The sequence below is a fragment of the Charadrius vociferus genome, unplaced genomic scaffold (assembly GCF_000708025.1).
Source record: "Charadrius vociferus isolate BGI_N301 unplaced genomic scaffold, ASM70802v2 scaffold365, whole genome shotgun sequence".
Taxonomy (NCBI): domain Eukaryota; kingdom Metazoa; phylum Chordata; class Aves; order Charadriiformes; family Charadriidae; genus Charadrius; species Charadrius vociferus.
This window is the reverse complement of record NW_009648559.1, coordinates 2,573,317-2,600,568: the sequence shown is the minus strand read 5'-3', so window position 1 is coordinate 2,600,568 and position 27,252 is coordinate 2,573,317. Positions and strand designations below refer to the sequence as shown.

Sequence of the window (27,252 nt, the reverse complement as noted above, 5' to 3'; positions counted from 1 at the left end):
CATTACTTAGCCACCCACGTTCAGGTGGAGGTGCAAATCCCCCCACCCCTTCCCCGTATGTCCCGGCTCCTCCGGGCGGACCGCTGTGTGCCCCCGTCTCCCAACGCCTCGGCGGCGGCGCGGCTCTGAAACGTGTCCCGGGGTCGGGCAAGGCCCCCTGCTCCCCGGGAGCGCAGGCCAGGCCCGGGCTCCGGTCAGGCCTTGGCGGGGTAGGTTAACAAATCTGCCCGGTGCCGGGCGGATAAAGGCTGGTGTTGTCTCTAGAGGTATTTAAAACAGGGTGCCGGGGAAGGGGGGAAGCTGGTGGGGGGGTGTGTGTGTCTCCCGGCTTTCGGCTTGTTCACCTTCAGTGCCATTTTGGTTCCTGTGTGGGGCATCTTTGTAGCTTCTCTCTGCGGGCAGGTGCGTATCACTGTGGGAATCTGGTAGATCGCCTTCTGCCTCATGGAGCAGGGAAAGGGGGGAGGCAGGAACCTCTGTGATCTGCTTAAGCAGTGTGGAGGGCATATCGGCATTAAATGCTGCTGTACTAAGTTGTTTTGTTGGGTGTTTGTTTCTTTGTTTGCGTGTTTTTAACATAACTTTTACCTTGTTTTGGTAAGGCAGAATGCAGAGCCCTTTCCCATGTAGGGAGTCACCACTGGATATGCTCAACAGTAGGTGCACAGCGCAGTTTGTTAGTGCCTTGAGAACGCCTTGGGGTGAAGTGGGTTGTGTCTACGCAGTGCTCCCTCGCTGTGTGTGAGCCCCAGGCAGCTTTCATGGGTTGCGTTGGGGTTTTCCGAAGAGTGGCTTTGCACCTTACCCCAGTGGTTTGCTGCTGCTGACAAGGGAAGGGGCTTCTCCTGCTCTCCTGTAAGAGTCCAGGCCCCGTGTCCTGCCTCCTCCTTTGGTCTACAAATGCAGTTGTAGCAGTGGTGAGCATTAGACCCGGTCATTCAGCCTCAAGAATGGTGTTCCGAGACTAAGAGCATGGGGAGTTGGCGCTGGGGAAGGCAGTAGGTGTTTAGGGAAGGACCACTGCTGCTCTCTGAGCACCTTCCCCTGGGTCGCAACACCTGGGGGGAGGGAAGGAGGGAGAGTTCGTGTGTTAACGGGGCTGATGGTAGAACTATGAAAGGGTGCTTGTTCTGTTCATGCCTAGTTTTTTCCTACCTTTTTACATTTCTGTGAGGTTTACGTTGTTACTCACTACGTACAAAATACCTTCTTCCTGCTGTGTACCTTTGAGTTTCTTGTACATCTTATCTAGATGCTGTGATGGATGTTGTAAATATAGGTTTGGTTTGGTCTCTGTGTCCACTGGTTCATGTAACTTCCAGTATTCTATAGTACACACCAAAGCTCAACAGTCAGCCCAAGCTTTTATCCCTGCAGTGATGGGGATGTGTTAGGAAAAATAAGGATTAAGAGACAGTATGAGATGTCTTCTTCTCCATCAAAGATGATATACAGGAAAACTATACAAGAAAAGTTTAAAGGTAGTAAAGGAAGGAAATATGATGAGGGAACCAGCTGTGAAAGATAGAAAGACATTTGTTTGGAGGTGAGGGGCCATTGGGAATTGTTTGAACCTGAAGGGAAAGGAGATGCTGATGCCTCTTTAGGTGAGGGCAGCTGTCATGCCTCTGTGCCGCGTGGGAACTTTGTTATGCTGGAGCAAGTCTGCCTGTGGAAGGAGGTTAATCTGTTCAGGAGCAGTTTTGTGGACACACTCTTAGTCTTCTACTTAAGTAACAAGATTGAAAATGTGCTCATTTTTACTTTGCACATATGCTGAGAGTAAAATTTGTTTTATACTATTCAGCAGCACAGCTGACTGCAAAGCCATGCACTCAAACTAGTAGCCCTTGTCTGTTGTGAAAGAAGGATATTGAAGCAATTAGAAAATAATAAAAGTTCAGCTGGATGCAACAGGATTTCAGTGGGGATGTTCCAAGTGAGGTGCAGGATTTATCTTCATTTTTAACTTCCAAATGCTGTCTTTAGAGCTCAGCAATTAATACGTGAGGGCAGACGTCATGCTGCGGTCCTCCCTCTCCGTACCTCATGAGCAAGAATTGTGTTTCCTGATTCATCCCCAGAGAAGGGAAGCTTGCCAAACAAAACATGCGTATCAAATAAGCAAGTAATGGCTCCTTCTAGGTAGACTTACGGTTGTGTAGCATTAACACTTGATTTCCGGGAACCCAGAAAACATGTATTATTCTACTTCGTGAAGCAGAAAAAGCTTTTAATGCATGGAAACATCTGGGGTTTGCACCTGTTGGAAGTCTTTATTGCTTTTAGTTTGCCATTAGCTTATGCTTTTAGGTGAGTGTACTTAATTTTTGTGCTGATTGTAAAACATGGAACAACTTATTTTAGCTGACAGCTGAAGAACTGTTATATGTTGAGCGGTTAATGTGCTTGGGCCCTTTGACACAGTTCTCCCAGCAGATGTTCATGCGCTATGGCCAGTATAATGGATTCCTCTGAAGGTTTTTTGCTATTCAACCCAGGGAGACATAAACCTCTGAAACAATATTGTCACATGTTTTTCTTTTCTCTCAAGTTCTCACTTGCCGCAGAATACTGGTACGCTAGCCGGAGGAGAAATGCCTCTAAAGCACTATTAAAGATTAGCACTGTACCTCAGACAAACATTTGGGCTTTCCCCCCATACCCATGCCTGCTTCTAGCTTAATATCTCAGTGTTCTTTCAGACAGAAGTGGAATTTACAACAGCATTTGCATTTTTTTTTAATCTATTGATACTTAACTGATATTGAGGTCAGTTTCATTTCAACTGTTTTTCTTGAGAGATCATCTCCCAATTTTCTTAAAGTGACGCTTATTTGAGATACAAATGACACTTACTTGTTTTCACTACTTTGCAGCTGTAGCTGCATCTAATCCTTAGTCTGTTCATTTATCCACTTAGATACCTGACCTTTCTTAGTGTATTAATGCTTGGGGAGAAGTAGATATCCCTAAAATTATCAGAAGTTTTAAAATTCCTATGTATTAGTGAACAACAGAAATCATATTATATGAGGCAGTCTGAGAGTAATCTTACAAGACACCAATATTTCCTTAACTACACAAATTCTTAACGTACACTAGTTGATCTCTTTGCATTTGCAGTTATTTGATAAAAATATTCTAGGAATTGCGATGTAATACTTTTATTAGTAGGGGAAATTCTAGAGTCTGCAAGGAGAGAAAGACTTTAATCCACTTTCCCATGTACTGTTTTAATTGCTTTCTATGTAAAATTTTACACTTTTTGGAGAGTATCTGAAATAATTTGCATGGGTTTCTTGATAGTATTCTACTTGGTGACATGTACTGCACCTGTAACAAGTACATTGTACTTGTAGTGAGGATAAATAGTTTTATACAGTAACTTGATTTTTACTGTTTTTTCCATCCTGCTTTCAAGCTACGCATCTCTCATGGAATCAATCATTATGTAAAATAATTAATTGAATAAATTCATTTTCTCCAAACAGCTTTTTCTCTTGTAACAGCTTTTTAGAAGAATATCTGTATACTGATACTCTGAACTTTGTTTAATTCAGAACTCCCTGGTTTATTGCAGGTAACTGCAGATGAGGGGATCCTGCACGCTTCTGGAAGTGGTGTGCCTCCAGTAACAAAGGATTACTGCATAATTTACAATTCTAATTGGATATCCCTTCCAAAGAGCCTGGACAATGCTGTAAGTAACTCACAGTCATAATCCTTAAGAAAACTAGAAAGCGATATGAATTTGGATCAGCTGTAACTGGTCTTCAAAATTTTGAGTTATATAGGCCCTGCATGGAATACTTAGCTTTTTGGGTTGTGTAGTGTCATCGTCCCGCCCCCCCAAAAATCTCTACAATGAACATTTCTGTACTTCAGAAAGAAAGTTTCTAAAATTTACAAAGGTGATACGCTCTCTATGCTTAGAACTGGTTTTAAGTATGTTTATATATTCAACTGATACTGTACATTTTTTTTCTTCAGGTGTTATCAGTATGTCCAAGTTTTAGATTTGGGAGTAAAACTTATGTTTATTTGTTTGCAAAAGTGTTGTAAACTTGTGAAACAGCAGTCTTGTGTTGATTCATCAGTCTGATGTTCTGTTTAATTGTCTTGAAAACTTGTGGTGGAATAGGAGATTATGTGGAATGTATCATCATGCCATGTTTTCTGAGTGCGTGTCTTTGAGCCAAACTGGGGTGTAAGGCAGAAACAATTTTTTTTTTTTTTTTTCTTTAGGCACTCTTCTTATAAACAGGAAATACTTTGTGTTTGGAAGTGATCAAGGCAGTTTTCTCTCCCTTCCCTCCTGTCATTCATTAGCAGGTTAACTTAATGTGAAACAGAGTAAAAATCATTTGTCTGCCCCAAACATCTTTGCTGTGCTGCTTTGGCCACAGGGGTGTCTTGATTAACTAAAGAAAACTGACAATAATTTAAAAATAATTGTCAATATGGGTTTGAACTTTGAAATAAGGATAAAAATCTTTTTTGTAAATTCTTTTGTAATAAGTAATATGTTATCAGGCTCGCCAACTGTTTTTGAACAAGCATTACACTTCAGAACTCTGGTTATGTTATGTCTGTCAGTGCTCTCTTGGCTTGTGAAGCCTGGAAATATCACACAGCGTGTTCCTCAGAACTACAAGCAATGCTTTTCCTATATAACCTGTTTCTTACGTTTAAATTACAGCAACAACTGCTGTGAAATTGCATTTAGAAACAGCCAGATATTTCAGCTATACGCTGCTGTAAATGTCCCTCAGTATTGCAGGCTGCAGACACTGCTGCTCTGATGCTATATTCCTGAATTAACGATTCCTTTCTGCTGTGCCTATTTCTGGCAAACTTCAAATTAGGGAGCATAGTAATGTCTTCTAGATTAGTTTGCAGTATCAAAATTCCTACTTCCATCATGTTCCTTTTCTCTCTGCAGACTTTCAGCACTCTGGAAAACCTGACTTCTACAGTACTCTGCAATTCTTCTGAAGTTCCTTCTGGCTTAATGAAGGACAAAGCAGTTGTAGTGATGAGAGGAAACTGCACTTTTTTGGAGAAAGCAAGAATTGCACAAAGTTCAGGTGCTAAAATGCTGTTGATTGCCAGTAAACCTAGGCTGGTAAGTTACAAATGTAGTTTTCTTCTGTAGTGAAATAGTGTCTTATCTATTTGGTCCAATGCAGTGTTGTGCAGGGTTAGCTGAGAGAAACCCCAAAAGCAGAGGACCCTGCAATGTGTGGGATTCCAGCGTGAGCCTTTAACCTTCCCCACAGAGCGCTGTGCTGGCACGACTGCTGTTCCTGAGACTGAGAGGGTCATTCTTTATTAGCTATGTGCAATGATGTCTTATATCACCTAAAAGTGTCTACAGCTGAATTGTATTTTTAATCTGTCCCTTGTATCTTTAATGATGTTTCTGAATGCAAACGCTTGTCTTTATCATTCCCTAATTATAGTGTACTCTGAACTCCCTGTAATCTTAAGTGATATTGTTTTAGACATGCATGACAAAAATAAGCTAGGAAAACATAGTCCAAAATTAGAAATTAAAAAAGGCATTTTGAGATATCTGTACAGATACTTCTGTTGGTTTTTTGTTCTCTATTACAGCTGCAACATGTACGTACAGGTATTTGCAATTTATGACTTTCTGTGATTATCGTGAAAAGCTAATCTTGTTTTAAAAGCATAGAGAATAAAACCAGTTTTGATTATCTCTTGTAATACTATAAAAACACAAGAACTTTATGAATCCAGATGTGTTGGTAGTATCACCTGTTTTGATTTAAGTACATCTGTCTTCATTGACCTTTTGCAAAAGGTGATGAATGAGCTCCCCCCCCCGAAATTTAAAGGATAATCTGCTTTTAGGGATCTAACCTGTTTTGCAAATAGGCTCAACATACTTATCACTGACACTTTCTCTTTTAGTCTCCCCTTTCGGATAACAAGACTGGTTTTGAAGATGTGACTATTCCAGTTGCTCTTATAAGATACAATGATATAGTAGATATGCAGCTGGTAAGTATTATAACTTCAACGTGTTATAGTTTGTATAAACTTAGGTTTTTGAACAAATACATAAAATAATTTCAGGTCAGATATGGATGTCTACCTGATTTGAATGTGCATAGATACTGTTTTCAGTCTCACAGAAGAGGATGGATATTAAGTCATGAAGTTCTAGTCTTCCCATTTGGGTTAATTTGAGAGACTGATTAATTGGAACACTGAGAATGGGAAACATCATACCTAACTGGAGGGAGGGTAATCTTAGAAGTCTTCCTGCTAAAAGAGATAAGCAGCCTTCCAGTAGACTTGTATACAATTGCAGATGCCTGACATATGTCAAAAGCTATAGCCCAAGAAGGCTGTTCCTCTAGCACAGAAGCTAGAACAGCTGAGCTGGTATCTGCTGGCACGATACCTTTCAGGCAAGCAGTACCTTATCAGGTTGGATCTTAAGGAAGTTTTGAGGTTGTGTTTGTCTTTGCCAGAGGATAAGCTCTATTTAGGGTGACGGCATCTGTTACAGAGCAGTTAGGCAGTATAGTTTGAGTTTGTGCTGATGAGTTTGTGGCGAGATGCCAAGTGTGTCTCATTAAAAGGTAGCAGTTGTGGTATCTCCTACACTTTATAATCAGGGGAGTCTGTTTTGAGGGTATTTGGAGTTTGTTTTCCTTGACATGTAATATTAGGATACAGAATATTGCAGAGGGTTTTAAAGAAAACAGTATTGTATCTTTGGTGTGGCTTTTTCTGTTGTTATTTTGTTGTTGTCTTGTTTTTATTTAGTGTTAAATGGCTTTGCTAGGCAGGAGTTGCACTGCACATGTTTTTTCTGTGAATAGCAGAGGCTAGCACTGTGTAGTCTTAGCTTCTTGGAGTGAATTTGCAAGCTCACTTCACCATTTCTGCTCTTAACCTTCAGAGCTGCCGTGGGAGGTTGTCTTAGGTGAGTATGCAAACTGAAACCGTGCCTAGATGTAAAGGACTTTGGTTGTTTACTGTCTGTTCCCATTAAAGATTGGTTCTTGCCGAGCACTGACATGACCGAAGGTTTGTGATGACTGTCCCCAGTCTGCCATAGTCTTGATGAATACTGTGTTTTGGTTTGGGTTGTCCTCTGTCTTCAGATTTGTTCCTTTAAGATAAGTGTTGTTTCCTTAGTTGAGTGGTTTTAAGATATGCCCTGCTAACATGAAAGGGCACTAGGCCAAGGTTAGATCCCTCATTTGTTCTGTGTCTTCTCTGCACCACTTTATTGCCTGGTGCTGCTTGGGGTGGTGGCCTGTGGAATCACTTCTGTGCAGCTATAGTAATTCACCAGTGGAACTTTGCTAGTGGATTAGTGTGCCAGATGATGTCTCATACTGTTGTTGAATCAAAGAATTCAGTTGTGTCTTAGAATGAGACTGCCTTCATAAAAGTAGTGAGGAACACAGCCTAGACTACAAGTGATCCTTTCCTAGTTCTGATGTAGGCCAAAGCTTTCTGTCGTGTCACTGGCAGCTGTCGTTTTGAATGATACGTGCTGCTTAGAAGCTGGCAGCCATTCTACTCTTCCTACTACACTTGTATTTCTCTTTTATCTCTTTTCAAAGCTTCCAATATTCTCCTTTTATTTAGAAGAGAGAGACAGCAGCAGTCTGAGGGTAGCTAGTTTGTATAAGCACTCTTAGAAGACTTCATCTGCTAGCTTTCACCATTCAAGTATATTATGAGTCTTGATAGCGATAGCAGAGTGTTACAAACCTCCTACTAAGTGGAGAGCTCTCTTGTAGAGTCATTACCTGATGCGATGCATTTGATTCTAATGCTCCCTGTGGTGGAATTTGAGACTTTGTAAATGTCTAGAAGACCACAACAGCAGGAACAAAAGGAAACAATCATTCTAGATTCCAATGTGAATTATACTTTATAAGATTTATGAAACTCACAGGAAAAACTGGACTAAGACATGTTGGAATCGAATACTAAAAATGTATAAGCCTTTAGGTTTCTTGGGGGTTTTTTGGCGCTTTTTTTTGTCTGTTTTGTGTTTTCATTTGCTTGAGGTGTTTGTTTTTTCACATACAGGATGCTGTAATTTGCATATGGGTTTTTTGCCTTTATCTAATGTTATATTCCACTTCATACAACTGCAATGTTTCACTAGAATTTAATTCTTTCTTGTTTTCTGAACTTCTGTAACTTCAGGCAAAGGAATGATTCTGACTTCTTTAGCCTGCAGTGAGGTTAAGATCTGTAATTAGATAATTCAGATGCTGAGACGAATCAGCTTTCTTCACATATGGCCAGTGTATTCCACTACATGACTCAGTTTCCCATTCAGTCTCTCTACTGCCCGTTTCATCTTCCTGTAGCCAAACGTGCCTGGCATGTTCTTCTCTCCTACTTTTATCCCACATGCAGGCTGTTAACAAATCTCTTTTTCTGCTGCATCTCTGAAGTCTGTTTTCAGTGCAGGATTGTTTTAGATGCCGTGACTTACTTTGACTACAACAGCAAACCTTTCTTCCCTACTACCTTCCATTTCCTGTCAAATTATTATCCTTTCTTTGTTTCTTAAACCTCATCTTTCAGTCAAATGGAAGCATCTTGGGCTTGCTTTCAAGATTTTTGTGCAATTCAGTATCAGTTACGTCTCTGCGCTCCCTCCCATCTTCTTCAGTGTCCTTCACCTGATTGTTGCTTTTTTTGTTTTAGTTGGTCTTAAACTTTTAAGTAGCGTGAAATTGCTTTCTTTTCTTTTGAATCCATCTCAAATCATGTTCATGTAAAGCTATTAGTACATAACTTTCTGCCACCTTGAGTTTTCACTGTGTCCTGTCTGAAGCATCGTGCCTGTGTCTGAACTGTGAGTTTTGTGGTTTCAAGAGCTAGAGGTAGACCTCTGCTGATACCTCAGAGGACCTGTGAGTTTGTATTTCAAGCCGATTGACTCAAATGTGCTTTCCTGCAGAGCAGACGTCTTTGATAGTACTTGGTATATTTGGGGGATGAAAAACATTTGGGCTAGAGGCACAACTTCCCAGAAGTGTTGAAAGAATGCCAAGAAGTACCATTTTGCCTTGTGGTATCCATATGTTTCCACAGCAGTAGTAATAGGGTTGTTTTCAAAGCTGACCTTCCTGAAAGGGAGCATGGAAAGCACTGCGTCTTTACAGTGACCGGGCAAATATATGGGATGTCTTGTGCAGTAAGTTGAAAACTTGCTCTCAAGCCTTGTGTTGGTTAAGAGCAGAGAAATCGTTATGTGCATCTTGTTGGAAAAAAAGCAATATAATTTAATTGTTGTCCTGATGAGCCAACTTGTATGTTATTTTTCAGACGCTTGGAAATGAAGTTAATGTGACTCTGTATTCACCACCTTTGCCAGAGTTTGATTACAGCATGGTTGTCATCTTCCTAATCGCTGTGTTTACAGTGGCACTAGGAGGCTACTGGAGTGGAGTAGCAGAACTGTAAGTTTGTTAAACAGAACTGCTTAAATTACATGGACTACAAATTTTGTGAAAACTGTCACTCTGATCAGTTGAGAAATTATGTTCGTTTAGGTTGGTAGTTAAAAGATTAGAAGATCTGGGTGCAATTAGCTGCTTTGCCATGAAATGCTTGAGCACTGCAACCTTTGAAAAATCACGCGGGTCTTTGAGGAACATTGAGTAGTAGATTGTAAAAGTCCCTGGGGGATAATGCAGCTCTTGGGAGGAGAAAGGAGTTAACATTTTGACAAATTACCAAATACCCTATAAGTAACATCATAATACTCCAATATTCCTGATAGAAAGTAGGTATTTCAATGACACCTTTAAAATCCAGTGATCCAAGAGGTACATACGTAGCTCTATGCAGTGTCCACATTGGCAGGGATCTGTACAACTGCTTGATTCCCAGCTGGCTGCGCAGCACCCTCTGGGACATCTCTGCACTGCATTCCTGTCAGTAGGAGCCCTGGGGAACTGGTTGGGTTGTGTCTGGGTGGCTCCAGACAGTTAAAGTCCAACCAGGCTTATCTGCTTCAGCTTTGTGCGTTATCTGGTGGAGCAAGAGAGCCAGGGGCAATGGCAGCTCCAGGCCTAGGCAGGGGCAAGGAGGCAGCAGCAGTCCCTGTGCCGGGAAGGGAGGGAGTGGAAGCGGAGAATGTGGCAAATGCAGGGAGAAGAGGGGCAGTAGGGTTTCTGCACTGTGCTTGAGGGGTGTGCGGCTTTGTTTTGTGAAGTGAGGCACATTCAATGCACAGAACTGTTTTTAGTTTGGGGTTAAACTGGGTGTAGCCGGCCTTTCATAGCATGGTGTTATTCTGCAGTATTTCTTGGGTGTCTGCGTACGCTGAACGGGCGGGTGTGCGTTGCTATATAGGGCTTCCCCTTCTCGGTGCTGTCCTAGGGCTGTGCTCCCCAGAACAACAGGGAGTGGATTGTATGTGATAACAACAGGTTCCTCTTTCCCACTAGTTATGCAAATCTAGTGATTTTAAAGAGATTAAAGAAGTAGCAGGAGGGGGTGTGTGCGTGTTTCTTTTTTTAAAGGTTGGATCTGATTATGCTGCTTTTTTACCCTACAGTGCTGTAGGGTGTGGCTGCACTGCATGCTAAAATAACAAAATGTGATGCTGTCTCCCATATTGAAAAATAGCTCGATGTAATTATATTAAACTTGTTATAGTGTACTCTCATAAAATCTAGGATGAGTTTTTTTTTTTTTTAAAGCTGCTTATTCAAAGCATGTCCTCTGAGAAGGTGATTCATCTAACGAATTGCCTTACTTCTGTGGGTTTTTCTCTTTTGAAGGTAGCTGTTTCAGTGCTGAATTCAGCATTTTGTAGGTAGGTCCTGGGATTTGTCAGGAACATGCTATCTGATGGGCAAGTTGCACTAGTGTCTGTACTAAAGAGCAGTAGGGCTATCTGCTCAGAGAACAAACACAACAATTTAAGACTTCTTATTTTGCATGGTGAGGTATAAATGTGGAGTATGTATGCACAGAAATATTACTGCCAGTGAAAATCCCCAGTTACACCCCCTCTCTTTCACTTACTCTGTAATTATGGGGTGTAAAGGTAAAAGACCTAGTACTTAGTTTCATTCTGCTAACATGAATGGGTTTTGCAGACGCTTAATGTCTGTAGTTGAGGTTTTAAAACAGTGTGTAATACCCATGGTTTTGACTTATCATAGTCATATTGATCAGATTGACTATGTTTAGCCCAAGAAATTTTGTAGTCAGAGGTGATGCGCTAATAATGATGAGCATGTGCATCCTGAAAGTGAGTTTAAGAATTTTGGTATTGGACTGTTTTTCCTCACATGGATCAGGGTTTTGGTTGGGGGTACTCCCTAAAGTTGGTAATCACTACACAATTGGAAAGCAGGGCAGTTCAGAACCTTTTCCTTGTGATCTATGCTAGGTTAGAAGTTCATATCACCATTAAAAAGTGGAGAGAAACTCAAGCATGCTGTCTTTCTGTGTTTTTAAGTCTAATAATTGCATGAAGGGTTAGCCTGAAATGCTGTTACTCTAAATGCTTTATAACCAATAATTCTGGTCATAGTAAAACATTTTCATAATCTGTCATCTGAGGTAAATGTGCTTGTTGCTTTCTTAAAACAGCGAGAATTTGAAAGCAATGGTGAGTCCTGGGGAGAGAGAAACAAGACGGAAGAAAGAAGAAAATGTTACTTTCACCCCTGTAACAGTAATCTTGTTTGTTGTCATCTGTTGTGTCATGCTGGTCTTACTTTATTTCTTCTACAAATGGTTAGGTAAGAAACAATGGATAATCTCATTTGACTTATTTTCCTGCATGATCTTATTAGGTGTCTATGTCTGAAAGGCCTGATTTCTAAACTAAAATTAATGTAACTTTTTAAATTGTTCTCTCCATGTATGAGTGGAGGGTTGTAAAGATATAGTTGCTACTTAAAAAAGAGAGAAGCTTTCTTCCACTCTTTTACAAAGGTTGCTTTGACAGTGCTTATTCTGACTGAAGTAATGTGGAGGGCAGGTGACTAGCGACTAGTAAAAAAAGTGTATGATGTGTGTCGACATTTTTGGGAGGATGGCAATGATAACTTAGTAGTGTTTAGAGTGAAAGGTTTTGTTAGGTGTTGCTACGTTGACGTTGAGTTTGTGGTTGCAGTGCCCTAATTAAAGTACCAGGTGAAATGGCATTACCATAATGGAATAAACTCAAGCATACTAGCAATAAGCTAAGTTCTTGAATTGCGCAATTCCAGTAAAATATAGTTTCTGATCTGTTGGTTGATTTTTATTTTTTTCCTGCCCTCAAATCATGCAACCAGAAAATGTACACTGTTATAAATTACACTTTTTAGTATGAACAATGTAACTTTCATTCTGAAAGCTTTGTAAATTCGCTCTTTCCTAGAATTTGTTACCAGTTAACCTCCTGCTTCTGCAAAAGAAAATTCACCATCCCGACTCTTGATTTTGTTTAGCTTTTGTTATCTTGACTATGGGCAATGCTACCTTTGCTAAACTTGTCCCACTAAAAGACTGATGAACCTTTTAATGTGATCAAAATGTTTAGATTAAAAGTTTTACTGTTTACTCTGAGATGTTTCAGGTGAGATGTAGGAAGAAGTGAAGAAAGAGGCCTCTTCTTAAAGGAGAAAGGGAGAGGAGTAACAAATTGGTTAGGGGGAGGAAGAAATGTGAATGGTTCAAAGAAGATACATAAGAGCTTTTTGCTAAGAAGCCTTAGTTCTGTGCGCTTTGGAGCAGATATAGATAAAATTTCTTGCAGGTAAAGAAGCTGTTACCATGGTATGATATGCTGTCCTAGGGAAAAGTCTGTATTTAATTAAAAACAACCAACTAAAACACCCCCACTTTGCTACGTCACTACTATAGTGTGTGAATGTAAATCCTAATATCTACTTGGAGTTATGATCAATTCTGTAACTGCAGTACTAGGGAGGGAGTGTTTCCCGCACAAAGCCAGTTGCAAAACTGAGCTCTGTGATGGAGTTCTCTATCTCTTTTTGTAAGTATTCAGGCATTATTAATTCTGCATTGTTGCCTCAAAACTTGAGATTCCCTAAACAGATTATTTCTTACCAAATTCAGAGGAACATGTTGTGCAAAACTTCTTGTTTTGCCTGTTGGGGCCTTAACAGATCACAATGGTGCACAATCCTGGTTACAACTATAAAATCCACCTTTCTTGTCTGTTTTTTTCAGTAATCTCCTTACAGGTATCAGAATTGCTTTCTAGCCAAACCTTTGCTACCAAAAAAACCTCCAAACCTAACCCCAACTAGCAAACAACTGGTTTTACTGTTTGTCCACATTTCAGGGTGCTTACACAACAGACTCAGTTAGAACGTGGAATATCGTGTTTTTCCCTAACAAGGTGGTTCCTAACCACATAGAAATTTTTGGAAGGGATGGGTGTTTAGTATCTTAAAATGCTATCAAAATCATCAGTCAGATCTTGAAGATGCTGAAACTTTTATGCATAAGCAAAGTGATTGAAGGGAAAATCTGGACTGGGGAGTATTATCAGAAATTGAGAAAGCTGGTAGAAAGTTTTCAATTAAAAAAATTCAAAATTCAAGTCTTTGCTTGATAACAACTCTTGTGGCAGAGACACTCAGAATTCAGCACTTTCTGTAATCAGCTTACTCTTGTCTCCAATGACTGTATTGAGCAGTGCTGTAACTGATAGGGTTTATATCAAATGTACATCGTTGTGTTTGATTCCCGTTCGCTATTTTTTCCTATTGTATTTTGTCACTGATTCCCATCTTCCATTCTTTTTAGTGTATGTTATAATATCAGTCTTCTGCTTGGCATCTGCAATGAGTCTATACAACTGTCTTGCGGCATTAATAGGAGAAATCCCATTTGGGCAGTGCAGGTATTGTACACCTTTCAATTATAAATGTAAGCTTTCTTTTGGGTATTTTCTGGTTGCTACACAAAGTAGTGTGAAAATACAAGAACACTTTTGTTTCCGTATGGTTTAGTGTGCGGGATTGTTAAAAAAGGAAATTACAAGCTCCTTTAATAGATATTAAAGGTATCCGTAGCATAATCAACAGTTAAAATAGTGTTGTGGGAGATTTACTGCATTACCTTTATTTGAAAGCACTGCTATAATCAAACTTGAACGGCTCTGCTTGGCTGCCTGAGCTTGGTTTTACAAAATTCCCCTTGCCTGTAGGGTGTGCTCACTTTGTTCGTCAAGGAACTCTGTACAGGGGGTTCCTGCACGTTTGGTCCTGTTTTGAGCAATAGAGGGTTGTTTTTATTTCCTCATGTTAATCTGTACTGCACCTGTGATAGACCAAGTTTTAAGTTTTTATTGTGAAGGCAACACATCGCTCGTGGCCTCTGTGTTAGAAGTTAGTGGTTACAGTCCTGACACCAGTGTACATGTCGCCTCTTCTTACTACTCTGAGTTAAATATCCTGCAGGTATTAGTGAGTATGGGAATGTCCTTGTTTTCATCCCCTGCATTTTCACTTTAAAACCCCCTACATTTAATGCAAAAAAATGGTGCCTTTCCCCAAAAAGATAATGCTTATAAGCTTGGAAGCGTAAGACTATGTTTGCGTGTTACTTCGTGCAGGATATTAGTTGAGGCAATCCAGCAGCACATCAAAGGTGGAGATCAGGTAGCAAAGACAGCAGGTTTTGTGTAAGCTGCAGGACAGGCATTACTTCTGTTAGTTAATACCAGTTTAAGAACTGTCCCAGAAAATTGAGTAGGCAGTGGAAACAGATATTGGCTCACAGTTTTGCAATACGTAATTATTCCATTTTTAATCTTGTATTATGTGTCCTAAAATTCATCTTCCCCACCACCACCCCTTTCTGGAATCATGACATGACTGTTCCTCACTGACATAGCCCTGTGGGCATAATTGTTACATGAAAGAAATGGATTCAATAAATCCATGTCCTCGCCACCTTCCCTGGATGTGTTTGCTAAAATGAGGACTGGCCATCAAAGCCCAACTTGGCTTACTATCTGTGGGCATGTTTTTAATGCAGCCCAGAGAAGGACTGGTACTGCAGTTGCCAGAATAATGCCACCTGAGTACGGGTGGAACAAACGGGCAAAGGAGAAGCTCTCAGGAAGAGAACACCTTCTCAGCTGAAGGACCCGCGATAGCACAGGCATGTGTTTTGGCTGTTACAGTCTTTCTTTTTTAATTTAATTATTTTCTTTCAGGATTGCATGTTGCAACAAAAGCATTGAAGTGAGGCTTATTTTTCTTGCTGCATTCTGCATAGCAGCAGCTGTCGTCTGGGCAGTGTTTCGAAATGAAGATAGGTGAGTGACGCATTCTGACTTAAAAGAGCAATAGGAATAATTGTCATTAAGGAACTTCCCATCATATAACTAATCCTGGAGCATAGCGTCCTTCTAAACTCCAGTGCCGATTTCAGAAAAAGTCATGAAAGTATTTATGAAGCTCAAAAAGCATGGGAATAATGGAGAACAAAGCTATACAAATGAACTGTGTGGTAATTTGAAGTTACAAAAAATTAAGAAGATGAGGAAGAACTAGCTTGGTTGCTAATGATTGCCACCGAAGGAAAAAAGTGCAAAAATAGCATAAGGACCATAGGACCTGTGCTTCCTGTGGTCCAGTGGAAACACAGCACCACAAGTACACAAATATTACAGTACGATCCAAAGTAGCACCTTGAGCCCGATGTTAAGTAGGGCTTCCAGTCAAGTGAGCAGTTGTATAAGTGAACACTGAGGCCCTGTTACGGGCTCTGTTCAACTCACTTTCTCTGTGGTACACTGATGAAGAACAGTTACCTACTGATGACCAGAGGCTAGTGTAAATTGGACATCTTGAACTAGTATTTTTGTGGTTTCGGAAGCAATACTTCCTAAAAATTAATTTCTTGCTTTCCAATCCATTTTGCAATCTTGCTATTTCAGCAAAATCCAAAATTATTATTGCACTTACATTCCAGCAGTACTTGGAACAATGTGTAAAAATGTGTTCTTATTTGTAGGTGGGCTTGGATTTTGCAAGATATTTTGGGAGTTGCTTTCTGCCTAAACTTTATTAAAACACTGAAAATGCCCAACTTTAAGGTACTGTAAGTTGCTTACCTTAAGAAAATATTCTAATGTCGTGAATCTGTAAGTTTAGCGTCAGGAAGTAGGTTTTCAACACTCAAGAAATACATATTAAAAAAATCTTTACAATTTTTAATAATTATTAAAATAAATGAATCCTGTTCTAAATTTTATGCCAGAATTAAAACATGGGAGGGTGTGCGGTGTTTCTTCTTCCTTTTATTTTTTTTAAACGTGGTGGTACAGTAATGGTACCAGAATCTAGCTATGCAGTCCTTGAAAGACTACGCTAATAGTTTCTTCTTTTTTTGCCAGTCCTGTGTGATACTTCTAGGCCTTCTTCTTCTATACGATGTGTTTTTTGTCTTCATAACACCATTTATCACAAAGGTATGTCTGTGAATTTATCTTTAAAATAAAACCGAAACTGTTGTCTGGTTGTTGGGGCAGTATTTTTGTCAAATGCATCAGTGTTTTCAGTATTCTCAATGCAGAAATGCTGACTTACTCTTCTTTTTCCCCATTTAAGACAGCAGCGGCCTAAATTTTCATCTTGTATGGGCTATAGAGCATAATACTTGTAGATGTGCCATAAACTTTGTTAAATGACTAAGTTTTCAGCAATCACTTGGCCAAAAGTAAGCTGTCCCCAATTGTGTGACAGTGTGATGCTGAGAAACTACTGTTCTCCAGTTTTTTTCCTTCTTTTGCTTTTAACACCCATATATTAGGACATGCTCTAGGACTTTCTGCCATGCTTATTTGCACTGTAGTATGAACTGTGTGCAAGCGCACCTTCTTTTATTTTGAAGCAGAAAGCTCACAGCAGAAAAAGCTGACATGTTTTTTATCGAAACTTCCAGCTACATGTAGTGGATTTGTTATCCGTTTTCTTTTAAAAACAGTTATTTTAGGTTGAACTACATGTTTTTAATGCAAAACAGTACTGTATGATACTGTACGATACTAGTGCCTTCCTTTTGATATTCAGGATTTTTCCAATCCTGAATTGTAAGATGAGGTACAAACAGGTTTTGTAAATGTAGTATGAATGTTTTGGTATATTAAGCCACTAACTTTTGAAAAATAACCTTAATTTCAGAATGGGGCAAGTATAATGGTTGAAGTTGCAGCTGGTCCTTTTGGAAACAGTGAAAAGGTATGAACAGTTGTTTCAGTATGTGCAGCATAAAAATACTGACACTGCGTAGCTAATTCATAGTGTGCTTTTCGGCATAACTTTCTCACAAAATATAGCCAGCTGCTTCTATTTTCTTTTAAGTATTAAATACCTGTTGACTTGGGTTTGATCCTAGAATGATGGAAACTTGGTGGAAGTCCCTACTGAACGCTCAGCTCCCCATGAGAAAGTAAGGATTGTATTTCAGATACTGGATTTTTAAATGATTCCCTCTGAAAAGACTATTCTTTTGGGGAAAACCTGACTGTCCAAATTTCTCTCCAGGGCCTGGAAATCATTGATCAATGCTCTATATAGTTAGGTTAATAATCCAGACTAGTTATTCCCATTATATGGTTAAATGTGGTTTTAACTTTTTTTTTGTGTGTGTGTGTGCATATTATTTGTAAATCTGAAATTCCAGTTTACCTCTTGCCTTAAGCTTTATCCACTGTGTTGGTTTCTGGTTTTTACTTTAGGTTCTACCTACCTTGAAGTTCTGCATTAACGATAGATTAATTATTTTAAAACTGTCTATGAATTTAAGCAAGCAAACAAACAAATCCAAAACACCAGGATGCTTTAGATTAGATTTATGTGGGCTTCTGAAATACTGTTTTCCAGTTACCTGTGGTTATTAGAGTGCCTAGACTTGAATACTCTGCATCGACACTGTGTGACATACCATTTTCATTGTTGGGTTTTGGAGACATTATTGTCCCAGGTGAGCAAAAGTTTTTGGCAGTTGTAACTTATGATTAAATATTTGGGGTTTGATTCTCAACTGACTTATATTGAAGTTTATTCTACGAAGTTATTACTAAATGAAATGCAGCAGTTGGCCTTGATCTGTCAGTGCAGAATACAACAAAAGCCACAATATAAGAAAGCTTAGTATGTTACAGAACACTTAAATAGTGAAGGGTTTTTGCTTTTCCAGTGCACTGTATTGTGTAAATACAAGTCCCACAGATAAATCCAGTTGTCAGTATTAATTAAATCTCATTGAAATCTCACAGAAAGCAAATATTCTGTGACTTCATAGTATTATCGTATCCTAGACTACCTAATTAGAGGTGAGGTAACGGAAAATGTATTATCAAGTTTTTCCATCTTTCTCAGAAGAGCTGAATTTTGCCATAGTTGGAGTCTTGAGCAAATTACTCAAGTCAGGCACAAAGCACCATCTTGTGAACAGCATGCAGGCAAAACTGCTGATTGTTAAGAGCGAGCATTAAAATCCTATTGAAGAAAAGTATTAAAACTAGGTTGTTACTCTTCTGTATTAGAAAATTGAAAATAGCATGATGTAATTAGCTTGCTTATAAAACCAAAATGTTTTAATACCAAGCTCACTTGGCTCTTATTTCCATTATCTTTTTGATTTTCAAGACTTACTGTAAGATTTCTTAAACTGGTTCTTGGCTTTCCAGAAATAAATGGGAAGAAGATAACATACAGTAATGGGAAGTCTTACTATAAATTCTTTTTATGCTGCTTTGATTTGGAGGATTGGGGAGAAAAAAAATTCACGGTTAAATATTTCATTAACTTTTTTTCTTTGTCCTCCTTCAAGGGCTTCTGGTTGCCTATTGTCGAAGATTTGATGTTCAAACAGGTTCATCTTCTGTATACTACATTTCCTGTACCATAGGTAAATCATGTGATGTTTCAGCACTGTCAGTCTTCATGCTAGCTTTTTTTAAATGGCAGAATTAGATAGTTTTCTTTAAGTAAAGGTTCAATGTTGTCAAGAATCTATTTATAATCTCTTTTTAACGTGCCTACCTGTATTTAAGGTGAGTATTCTCTATAATAGTCAGTTGGAGAAAGCTTGCAAATACAGAGCAACCTGTTATCCCTCTTCTTCAATTATATTAACAAGGAATTTATTACTTTAAAAAAATTAATAATTCTGGCTTACTAAATGAGTGACTTAATTTAAAAATTCACCTGTTCTTGATTGTATGTGTATAAATATCTTTTTATAGCTTATGCCATTGGTATGGTGCTGACTTTCATTGTTTTGGCATTAATGAAGATGGGACAACCTGCCCTTCTCTATCTTGTACCATGTACACTCATTACTAGCTCGCTTGTGGCTTGGAGGCGCAAAGAGATGAAGAAGTTTTGGAAAGGAAGCAGTTACCAGGTAGGCTGGATGCCTTAAGTATTTTGTTGTTAATGGCTTTGAGTATATGCTTCTCTAAGTACTTTGTAATATATCACTTGCAATCCAATTTTTGCTAGTCTTCATGTTATCTTCCGGAACTAATAAGGAAAAACAGTCTTTACTCTTAGAAAATCTTAGTCTAGTAGTTGACATGGCAGAACAAAGATTAAGGGAGATGAAATAGCTGGTACTCATGGGACAGAGTAATTTGTTCTGTTTTACTTTCTTTGAAATATTTTTTCATGTTTTAACATTCCTCAGCTATCAACTTGATGTGGTTTAACATGAGTCACTGAACTAAGCATGCAGATTCCAATCTGCAGTAGTCCTGTATTAAGAGACAGTTCAAAAAAGTTTGTGACCAACTAGAACTTTAGAAACTTTCCATGCATCGCTGGTGTCCTGCATAATCAGGATTATATGGAGTATTCAGCAACAAAATAGCTGGGTGGTTACACAACTGTTTTCTATCGCAGTGCGCACTGTGTGCACACTGGCTTGGGTTTCCCCTTTGGTTGTCTCTAACGCTACCCAGGAATTGCAGTCCTTAAAACCCCAGTGGCTGGCTGCCTCTGCCTGTTGACATGCGTACGTTCCCCCCGATTTGCCTTGCTGTAGTAACTGAGTGTGCCAGTAGCCCTTGTGAGCTGGCATTTATCATAAGACAGACCAGTCTCAAGGTTACTCTAAATTTTGTCTGAGACCTAAAGTCCGTTATTGTTTGAATTGAGAAACTATCACCTGTATCTAGGCAGTGTTGAACTCAGCTCAGAGAATGACAACCTGTTGCAGGGGGAGGTGGGTGAAGTTGATGGTGGAAAGGAGCAGCTCCTGCTTTTTCAGCTTCTGGATTGAAAGGTTTAAGTGAATCAGTGGAAGTCAGGTGGTGGTAATTCTTGTAAATGTAAAACTGCAGGCACGCAGCTCCTATAGTATTATCAGCTAAAGGCTACCTTTTGTTGATCTACCTAATATTCTACACCTGCTTCAGCTCGAGATTGGCTAGGTACAAAATTACTTGGGAGATCTTCCGCTTTAACTAGATACCCTGTCTTTTGTCTACAGAAACAACTCTTCTCCTTTCATAGGTCTGAGTAAGATTGGCCCAAGTAAATCTGGCAACTGTCTTTAGCGACAAAAATTTCTTGCACTTCTCATAGCAAAACTCATACTTGGAAGAATTATGTTGCCATAGTAGTTATTTCATGTCCTTTCAACTGGTTTCTTGAAGGATTAAAACCGCTCTGAACCTCAGCTTGTTTTAAGGTCAGATGACTTCATTTCTGGCACAATTTAAAATGTTCATTTCCACCCCCACTCTACCACCCCTGAGTTAGACTTGTCTGTGATTGAACACCTCTGGTAACTTTACTAACTCCTATAACTTTCTGAAGAGCATTTCTATATTATTTTTTTTCCAGAGGGTGTTATTCAAGCTGCACCCTCAGAATGCTGCAATGTTGCTCTTTCTCATGTGTTGTCCCCGTCCCGTCCCCCCCCCATAAAGCTGTAATTTGAACTGTCCTTACTGAACTTACAAGCAAACACACAAAAACCAAACAAACAAAACCCCACACAAGCCCAGGGTTGAAATCTCCAGCTTTCAGTGCTCATTCTGAGGAGGAAAGATAAAGAAAGGTGAGAGAAGACTCTTTTTTGCTACAACCATGATAATTTGGACTGGAGCAGGGCTGCCCCATTGACAAGGGAGACCAGACTTCAGTAGAGGTTTGCTTTGTCCTCAAGGGAACAGAGAAACCTTGGAGACTTCTTAGAGCAAAGTGTCCTGAGAATAGGGGTACAAGAGCACGTACAGTGTATCAGGGGACTAAACTTCATGAATGCTGCTGTCTGTTTATAGTCTGTTAGTTAGCTTTTTTGAGTTACGGGTTTTTCTGATTTTTGTTGCATGTGATTTTAATAATGGAATGAATTTTATTTAGGTATCGGACTCCTCCAGGACGCCTTTGCTACAAGGTGTGATTATGGCCTTCTTTTAATGCAACTTTATTAATCACCTTATGGTTTCCTTTTCTTTTTTTTTCCTCTCTGCTTCTTCTTTTCATTCTTTTTTGCATCTGTTGTCTTTTTAATTTTTCTGAGTAGTTCAATAGAAGAGGGTAGAAGTGAAGACAAGCTATTAAATCTACTTTTATGCTGAGGTTTTTTTTCTTTCTTTGAAGGAATGAAGGAAAACTTAATATAAAGTACCAATGGAGCCATGATTCCTAAGCCTGAAGGCAGGCTTTGGATGCCTCTCTAGTCTATAATTTCCCAAATCACTAGGATTGTCTTCAAATATTTAGAATGTGTGTTGGTTTCTCTACTGTAACCTGTATGGAAGTCCTTCACCTAATTTTTCGGTGCCGCTGCATCGATGTGAAAACCTGCCTAGTGCTAAACAATAATTTTGTTGTCCTCTGTTATAATATTCAGCATTATAATTTGCCTTCAGTAATCATGTCTACAGTCTACTAAGTCTATCATCTTATTATTCAACAGTATGCTTTATCCTGTACTGCCTACAGTGCTTGCAGTGGGATAGGGCGCAAGGATTCGGATCAGCTTTTGTGGTCGTGCTGCTGCACAGCCACTGAACTGCAGTGAGAAGGTTCAACCTCACTAGGCTATAGCTTGTCACTGCTAACACTAATGGTATTTATTTAACTGTCCGATGTCTCAAGCGCAGCATGGAGAGGGAGCAATGAAAGTTTTCAAATTTCAACTCCTTGCAGAATTTAAGCATTTAAACATAATCTTGAATTATAGTTGGCAGTCTGTAGAGTTATGCATCTACTTATAAAGCATAACTTGTCTGCCCTGTGCACTAAAGACAATTTGAGATGGTGAAGTCTGCATGACTGTGTCTTAAATCTGGACTAAAAAGTACTTTTCTCATTAGCTGCTTTCTTTTAATAAAGAGTACTTTAACAATTTAAGTCTCATTAAAAAGCCTTAATAATAAAGAAATTAGATACAAACCCAAGAAGAGGTTAGGAAGTGGGAAGGGTTGAGTGCAAATTGAAATCAGATGGCAAGCCTGTATTTTTATAACTTAAAATTCTTCTGTCCTGCTGTGTGCACTTGAGTTCTTGGATAGGATTGTTAAACTCAGCTTTTCAGTTTCTGCTTTATACGTATGGGAAGTACTTGACTCCCTAAGATAGCTCTGAGGTCCCATAATTCTTAGCTGAGAGCATTTCTGTTTCTGCATAATGATGCAGTCTTAAATTCTAGTTATGCTGTGTGTGGCTTTTTTATGGAGTAGTCTTAAGCTGTAATGAGTTGCTGCACAGAAAAACACTTTAACTATTCACTGAAGCACAGGGATTTCTTAGGAGAGTAACATACCTACTTTCCTGCCACCAAACGTGCAGTATTGGTGCTGTGAAGTGTGTAATAAAGGTTTTTCTAGGTTGTCTGGATTGTTTATACTCTCATGTATGCCTGCATGATAAACTAATTTGCTACTTATTTCCCAGTTACTGATTTAATTTAAAATACTATTTGTTTTTTGTATCAGTACCATCTATGAAATCATTTGGTAACGCAATCAAAAAACTAGTGGACTAATGCAATTTTGCAGTTTTCTAGATACAATAGTCTTGCAATTTTTTAGAGTTTGTCAATTTGAAGTGTTTAGCAAGCTTTTGTATCTGTCTTTGAAATCATAAGTCAAGAGATTTGTTGTTGGCATGTTACACAGCATGCACCTGCTGTTTAGTACTGTCATTTTAACTCACATTTTTAGATACTGGCAAATTAATTATAGCTGTAAGTTTTTAAGAATTATGTGAATGCGGCATCATCAGAGTGAATCTTGCAGGCAAGTGTGTGCACAGGTACTGTGTACCCTTTTACAGGCAGGAGTTTGTATTGCCATTTCTAGTTTGGCTCTGTGTGTGTGTGGTTTTCTGGGGTTTGGCTGGGTTTTTTCCAGTTTTTAATACTTCACCATGTTAGGAGATAGCTTTGTAACTAAAATACATTTATGTTTAACCTATATTGAACCCCCCCCTTAATCTGTTGGGAATTCAGATGTGGGGGAAAAGCTTCTGAATCTCTTCCACTTTAAAAATGTTCATCAGCTCTCCATCGTATATGGTCTGATCACTTTGGCTCTTTTGAGGCTTGAAACAACAACTTTGTCCAGGATTTTTGCATGGTACCTTCATCTTACTGCTGGTTGTTGTAAAGATTCCTGCAGCTCTGTTGAGGCTTTGAGGATGGGGTTGCCCTGAGAGAACCTACAACTGAGATACACTTGTGGAAAAAGCTGCTTAATGCAATGTTGTGCTTTTAGGAAGGCATCTGCTGTCCTTGACTTCAAGTTGTGAGCTACCTTCTTCTATATGGTGGAGAGATTAGAAATGGGGTGGGGTTGCTTTTTTTTTTTTTTCACCTGACCTTGTAAAATTAAAGCATATCAAAAAACCCCCAAACATCCTTTATGCTCTACTAGCCATTTTGGTTTTAAAATTAGCTTAAAAATCTGATATATTAAGCAGAGATTTTAAAACTTACGTACAGGTGGTATCTCCAGCATAAGTACATTTTTTACTACTTACCTTGTTGGAGGATTAAGAAAAGAATCTTTGACTTTGGGATACAGTGAATCGTTGCAAATAACGTTAAATGTTCCTTCTGAAAGCATCTTGTCAATTTAATATGGAAACATTTTACAAAAATGCTTACCAGAACTACCTTCTCTATACCAGCTGTCAGATGATCCTCCCTAGGATGAAGGAAGATACATGGCATTACTTCATGTAATGTGGTACTGTGTGGGGGTTTTTTGTTGTTGTTTTTTCCTGGAAACAAATACTTCAATCCTCATTCAAAATGATGGTTTGACTTCTGTAATTGTAGGAAGTGTTTGGCTTTGGGTGACTTTTGATGTGGGGTTTCGGTCACAGTGCAGGGGGAAAGTTCTAGATATACCAAAGTGAATGCAAGGTTATCATTATCACGGAAACTTGGTATTCACTGCTGGAATGAGCGTATGCTATTGCTGCAACGCAGTTCTTTGGTGTAGTGCCTGCCTTAATTCTTCTTGCCTTAATTCTAACACATGAAGGGAGGGATGTGAAAGACCTTTTCTAGTTTTAGTCAGATTGATATTCTGGCTGCTTTGCTTTCCTAAGCCTTACCCAAGTCCCAGTGACTTGTTTCTGCCTTTGATCTGTCATCTCAACTTACTGCACGGCATGTTGGTGCGTTGGGATTGGGAAACAAATTGTTTAAACAAACCTGCTTTTAATAAGGTACGTTTGTATACCTTGCAATGAAACAGTTCTGTTGGCATAAAAGAAGATATGGCACAGACGTGGGTCATGGCTAGAGAAGAAGAGAGAAGTTAATGGAACTATTCTCTTTACCCTATATATAGAATTATACCACACTAAAGTGCATGACACAACAGTGTCGGAGCCTGGCTTTGTCTTGCCAAGGTTCTCCCAGAGGGTGCTAGTAAGACAAGAAAGCAATGGTGTCCTCATAGTGTGGAAATCTGCCCAGCTTAGAACCCATGCAGTGAGCAGCTGTTTTACAGAAAGACAGGGAGCCTTTTTACTACTAGGCAGGATGTGCCACTATGGGAGAACGTGTGTAGGTTTTTCTACCTTTTGATGCTGAAAGCATTATGCCCTTGTCCTCATAATCCTGCTGCGCTGGGCATATGAGTGCCTTGACATGTTCTGTTTTTCAGAATTAGTTTTACTATTGCTGTTATCTTCTGTCTCTGGTTGTCAGCTATCAAAACTGTTAAATCCTTGGTCTCTTGTTAATTGCGCTTAATCTTGAAGCCCGATGGGTCTCAGTTTGTCATGCTAACAAATGTGTGTATTACTTCTGTAATATATTCAATGCCTTGTCCCAGAGAGGAAACAAGAGCCTTCATTGCCCTCTAGCAATACCGCAGTGGATAAGGAAACAGGCTGCTTTTTAGTCAGAAGTACAATGTTGTCTTGTGTTATTCAGGTGACCTAACTGGTTACGTTAATTTGAAAGTATAATCAGTTTATATAATAATCTGGTTTAGGTTCTCTTCTGTTGTAGGACTTTACAATTCCATTTCCTTTATCCTTTTTAAAATAAAATTTACAAAGAAATGTTGCCAAAACAGGTAGCTTTTACTAACTGTAATATAGCTAGCCTTTACAGTCATGAAAAGAGAAAGTTAGTCTTTTCTATTCAAGCTGTTGCTTGTTACCTGTAAATGTTAAGTAGGATCCTAGAGTCTACTCTAGTTCTGCAAACCATGCCTTTGAAAAATTTGCTTAACCTAATTAGGTTTTTTGGTCTCTGTATGTAGTAATTTGAGAGACTTTTGACTCGTAAGTTTAACTTCTTGTAGAGGACTTGGATCCTTGGTTGGAGAATGCTTTTGTAGTGGAAAGTGGTAGCTAAGAGCTTTGATTATTTGGCTTGAATACTTTTCTGATCTATAGAGGACTTCCTATCTGTATGCTGCTAAAATGCACTCTAACACATGTTTAATTATATTTCTCTTAGCTAACAAATACTTTGGACCAATGGGGAAAAAGCAGTATTTCTTTATAAAGAGCCATCTCTCTCTCTTCTTTTTCTTTATTTTTTTCATTTTACATTTAGATGATGGAACACCTGGATTATACAGGAAATGAAGAAAGCACAGCATCAGCCAGTGAACAGCCCGCAGGACAATAACATGTAGGATCCTGATTTAAAATAGTATTCAAATTTTCTACAAATGAATTATAGTAAATTTGGTGACATTTTACAATAGAGTGTTTCCTACTCTGCGTAAAAGGATTTTTTTACTCCTGCACCTATATTTTTATGGAAAATATTGTTAATAATATGAAAGTAATCAAAATAGACTTGCATTTTTACAGCCAAATCATAGCTAGTAAAACCGTGCCTTATGTCAATTTAAATAAAAGGATATTTTCTATGCAATTTTCCAAATGTGTTTCTATACAGTATATTTTTATAAAAGTTGCTTGCCCATATCAGTTTGATGCATTAAATGTTTTCTTAATTTTAAGACTAGTCAAGCTTCACTTACCAAAAAAAAAAATAAGTACAGTACCCTTCATAGGATTTCTTTCCAGATTTTGAATGCAAAGATTGATAGTCATACAACTATAGCAATTAAAGAATAAAACTATAGTTCCATTACTACAAGACTGAATAAACAGTGTGTATCTTAGTCTATGTACATTGCAAGCCATAAAATAGATAACAGGGCAAATTTAGCTTGGGGTTGTGAGCTTCTCCCCTTGGCCTCCTCCCCCACCCTCCCGGTAATATCACTGGCTTATGCCTTAATTGTGAAAATTGTTAAACTTGATGCAAGTCTTTGTATTATATACATTGCCAAACATTTCCAAAAAAAACCAAAAGTAGGGAGGTACTTACACAGTGGTCCTGGAAACTTTGGTGCAGCTCCTGGAACAGTTGACAAACAAGATGGTGCGAAAGGCAAGAGGGGTTTTTGCTCAAGAAGTGCTATTTTAGGGGGTGGGGTGTGTGAAATGTTAACTCTAGCCTGCTGCTTCTCCCCATTGAGACTGGGTCTATCTCTGCAGTCTTCATTAGGCTGTGGATCAGTTCAAAGGGATAGGGGAAGACAGGAGAGAATGTTTTAGCTTTTGCATCTACATTATACTTTTTTTTTGGGGGGGGGTGAAACTATTTTTGAAAATTCTTTGCAATTGATAGACAAAACTACAGGTTTGAATAGTGCTAATAGTGCCTGTGTTAGTTAAGGCCAGTGCATGTGTTTAACTTGTTTAATCTTAATTTGTTTTAGCTTTTACAGACTTGGAA

At 38.9% G+C, this 27,252-nt stretch overlaps 1 protein-coding gene across 1 annotated transcript in view; it reads left to right on the top strand.

The window, feature by feature from the left end:
* The window catches only part of SPPL2A (signal peptide peptidase like 2A), a 33,451-nt gene extending 7,072 nt beyond the window's left edge, over positions 1-26,379 (top strand). The window contains exons 4-20 of the mRNA XM_009886171.1: positions 11-209; positions 3,584-3,703; positions 4,946-5,128; positions 5,941-6,030; positions 9,343-9,476; positions 11,626-11,777; positions 13,801-13,897; positions 15,218-15,319; positions 16,021-16,102; positions 16,403-16,477; positions 17,190-17,246; positions 17,404-17,457; positions 17,892-17,991; positions 18,844-18,921; positions 19,259-19,419; positions 21,384-21,417; positions 26,053-26,379. Of these exons, the coding sequence (XP_009884473.1) occupies positions 11-209; positions 3,584-3,703; positions 4,946-5,128; positions 5,941-6,030; positions 9,343-9,476; positions 11,626-11,777; positions 13,801-13,897; positions 15,218-15,319; positions 16,021-16,102; positions 16,403-16,477; positions 17,190-17,246; positions 17,404-17,457; positions 17,892-17,991; positions 18,844-18,921; positions 19,259-19,419; positions 21,384-21,417; positions 26,053-26,084 (1,750 nt within the window). The 3' untranslated portion in view covers positions 26,085-26,379. The remainder of the gene's footprint in view (positions 1-10; positions 210-3,583; positions 3,704-4,945; positions 5,129-5,940; positions 6,031-9,342; positions 9,477-11,625; positions 11,778-13,800; positions 13,898-15,217; positions 15,320-16,020; positions 16,103-16,402; positions 16,478-17,189; positions 17,247-17,403; positions 17,458-17,891; positions 17,992-18,843; positions 18,922-19,258; positions 19,420-21,383; positions 21,418-26,052) is intronic.
* The last annotated feature ends 873 nt before the right edge of the window (positions 26,380-27,252 follow it).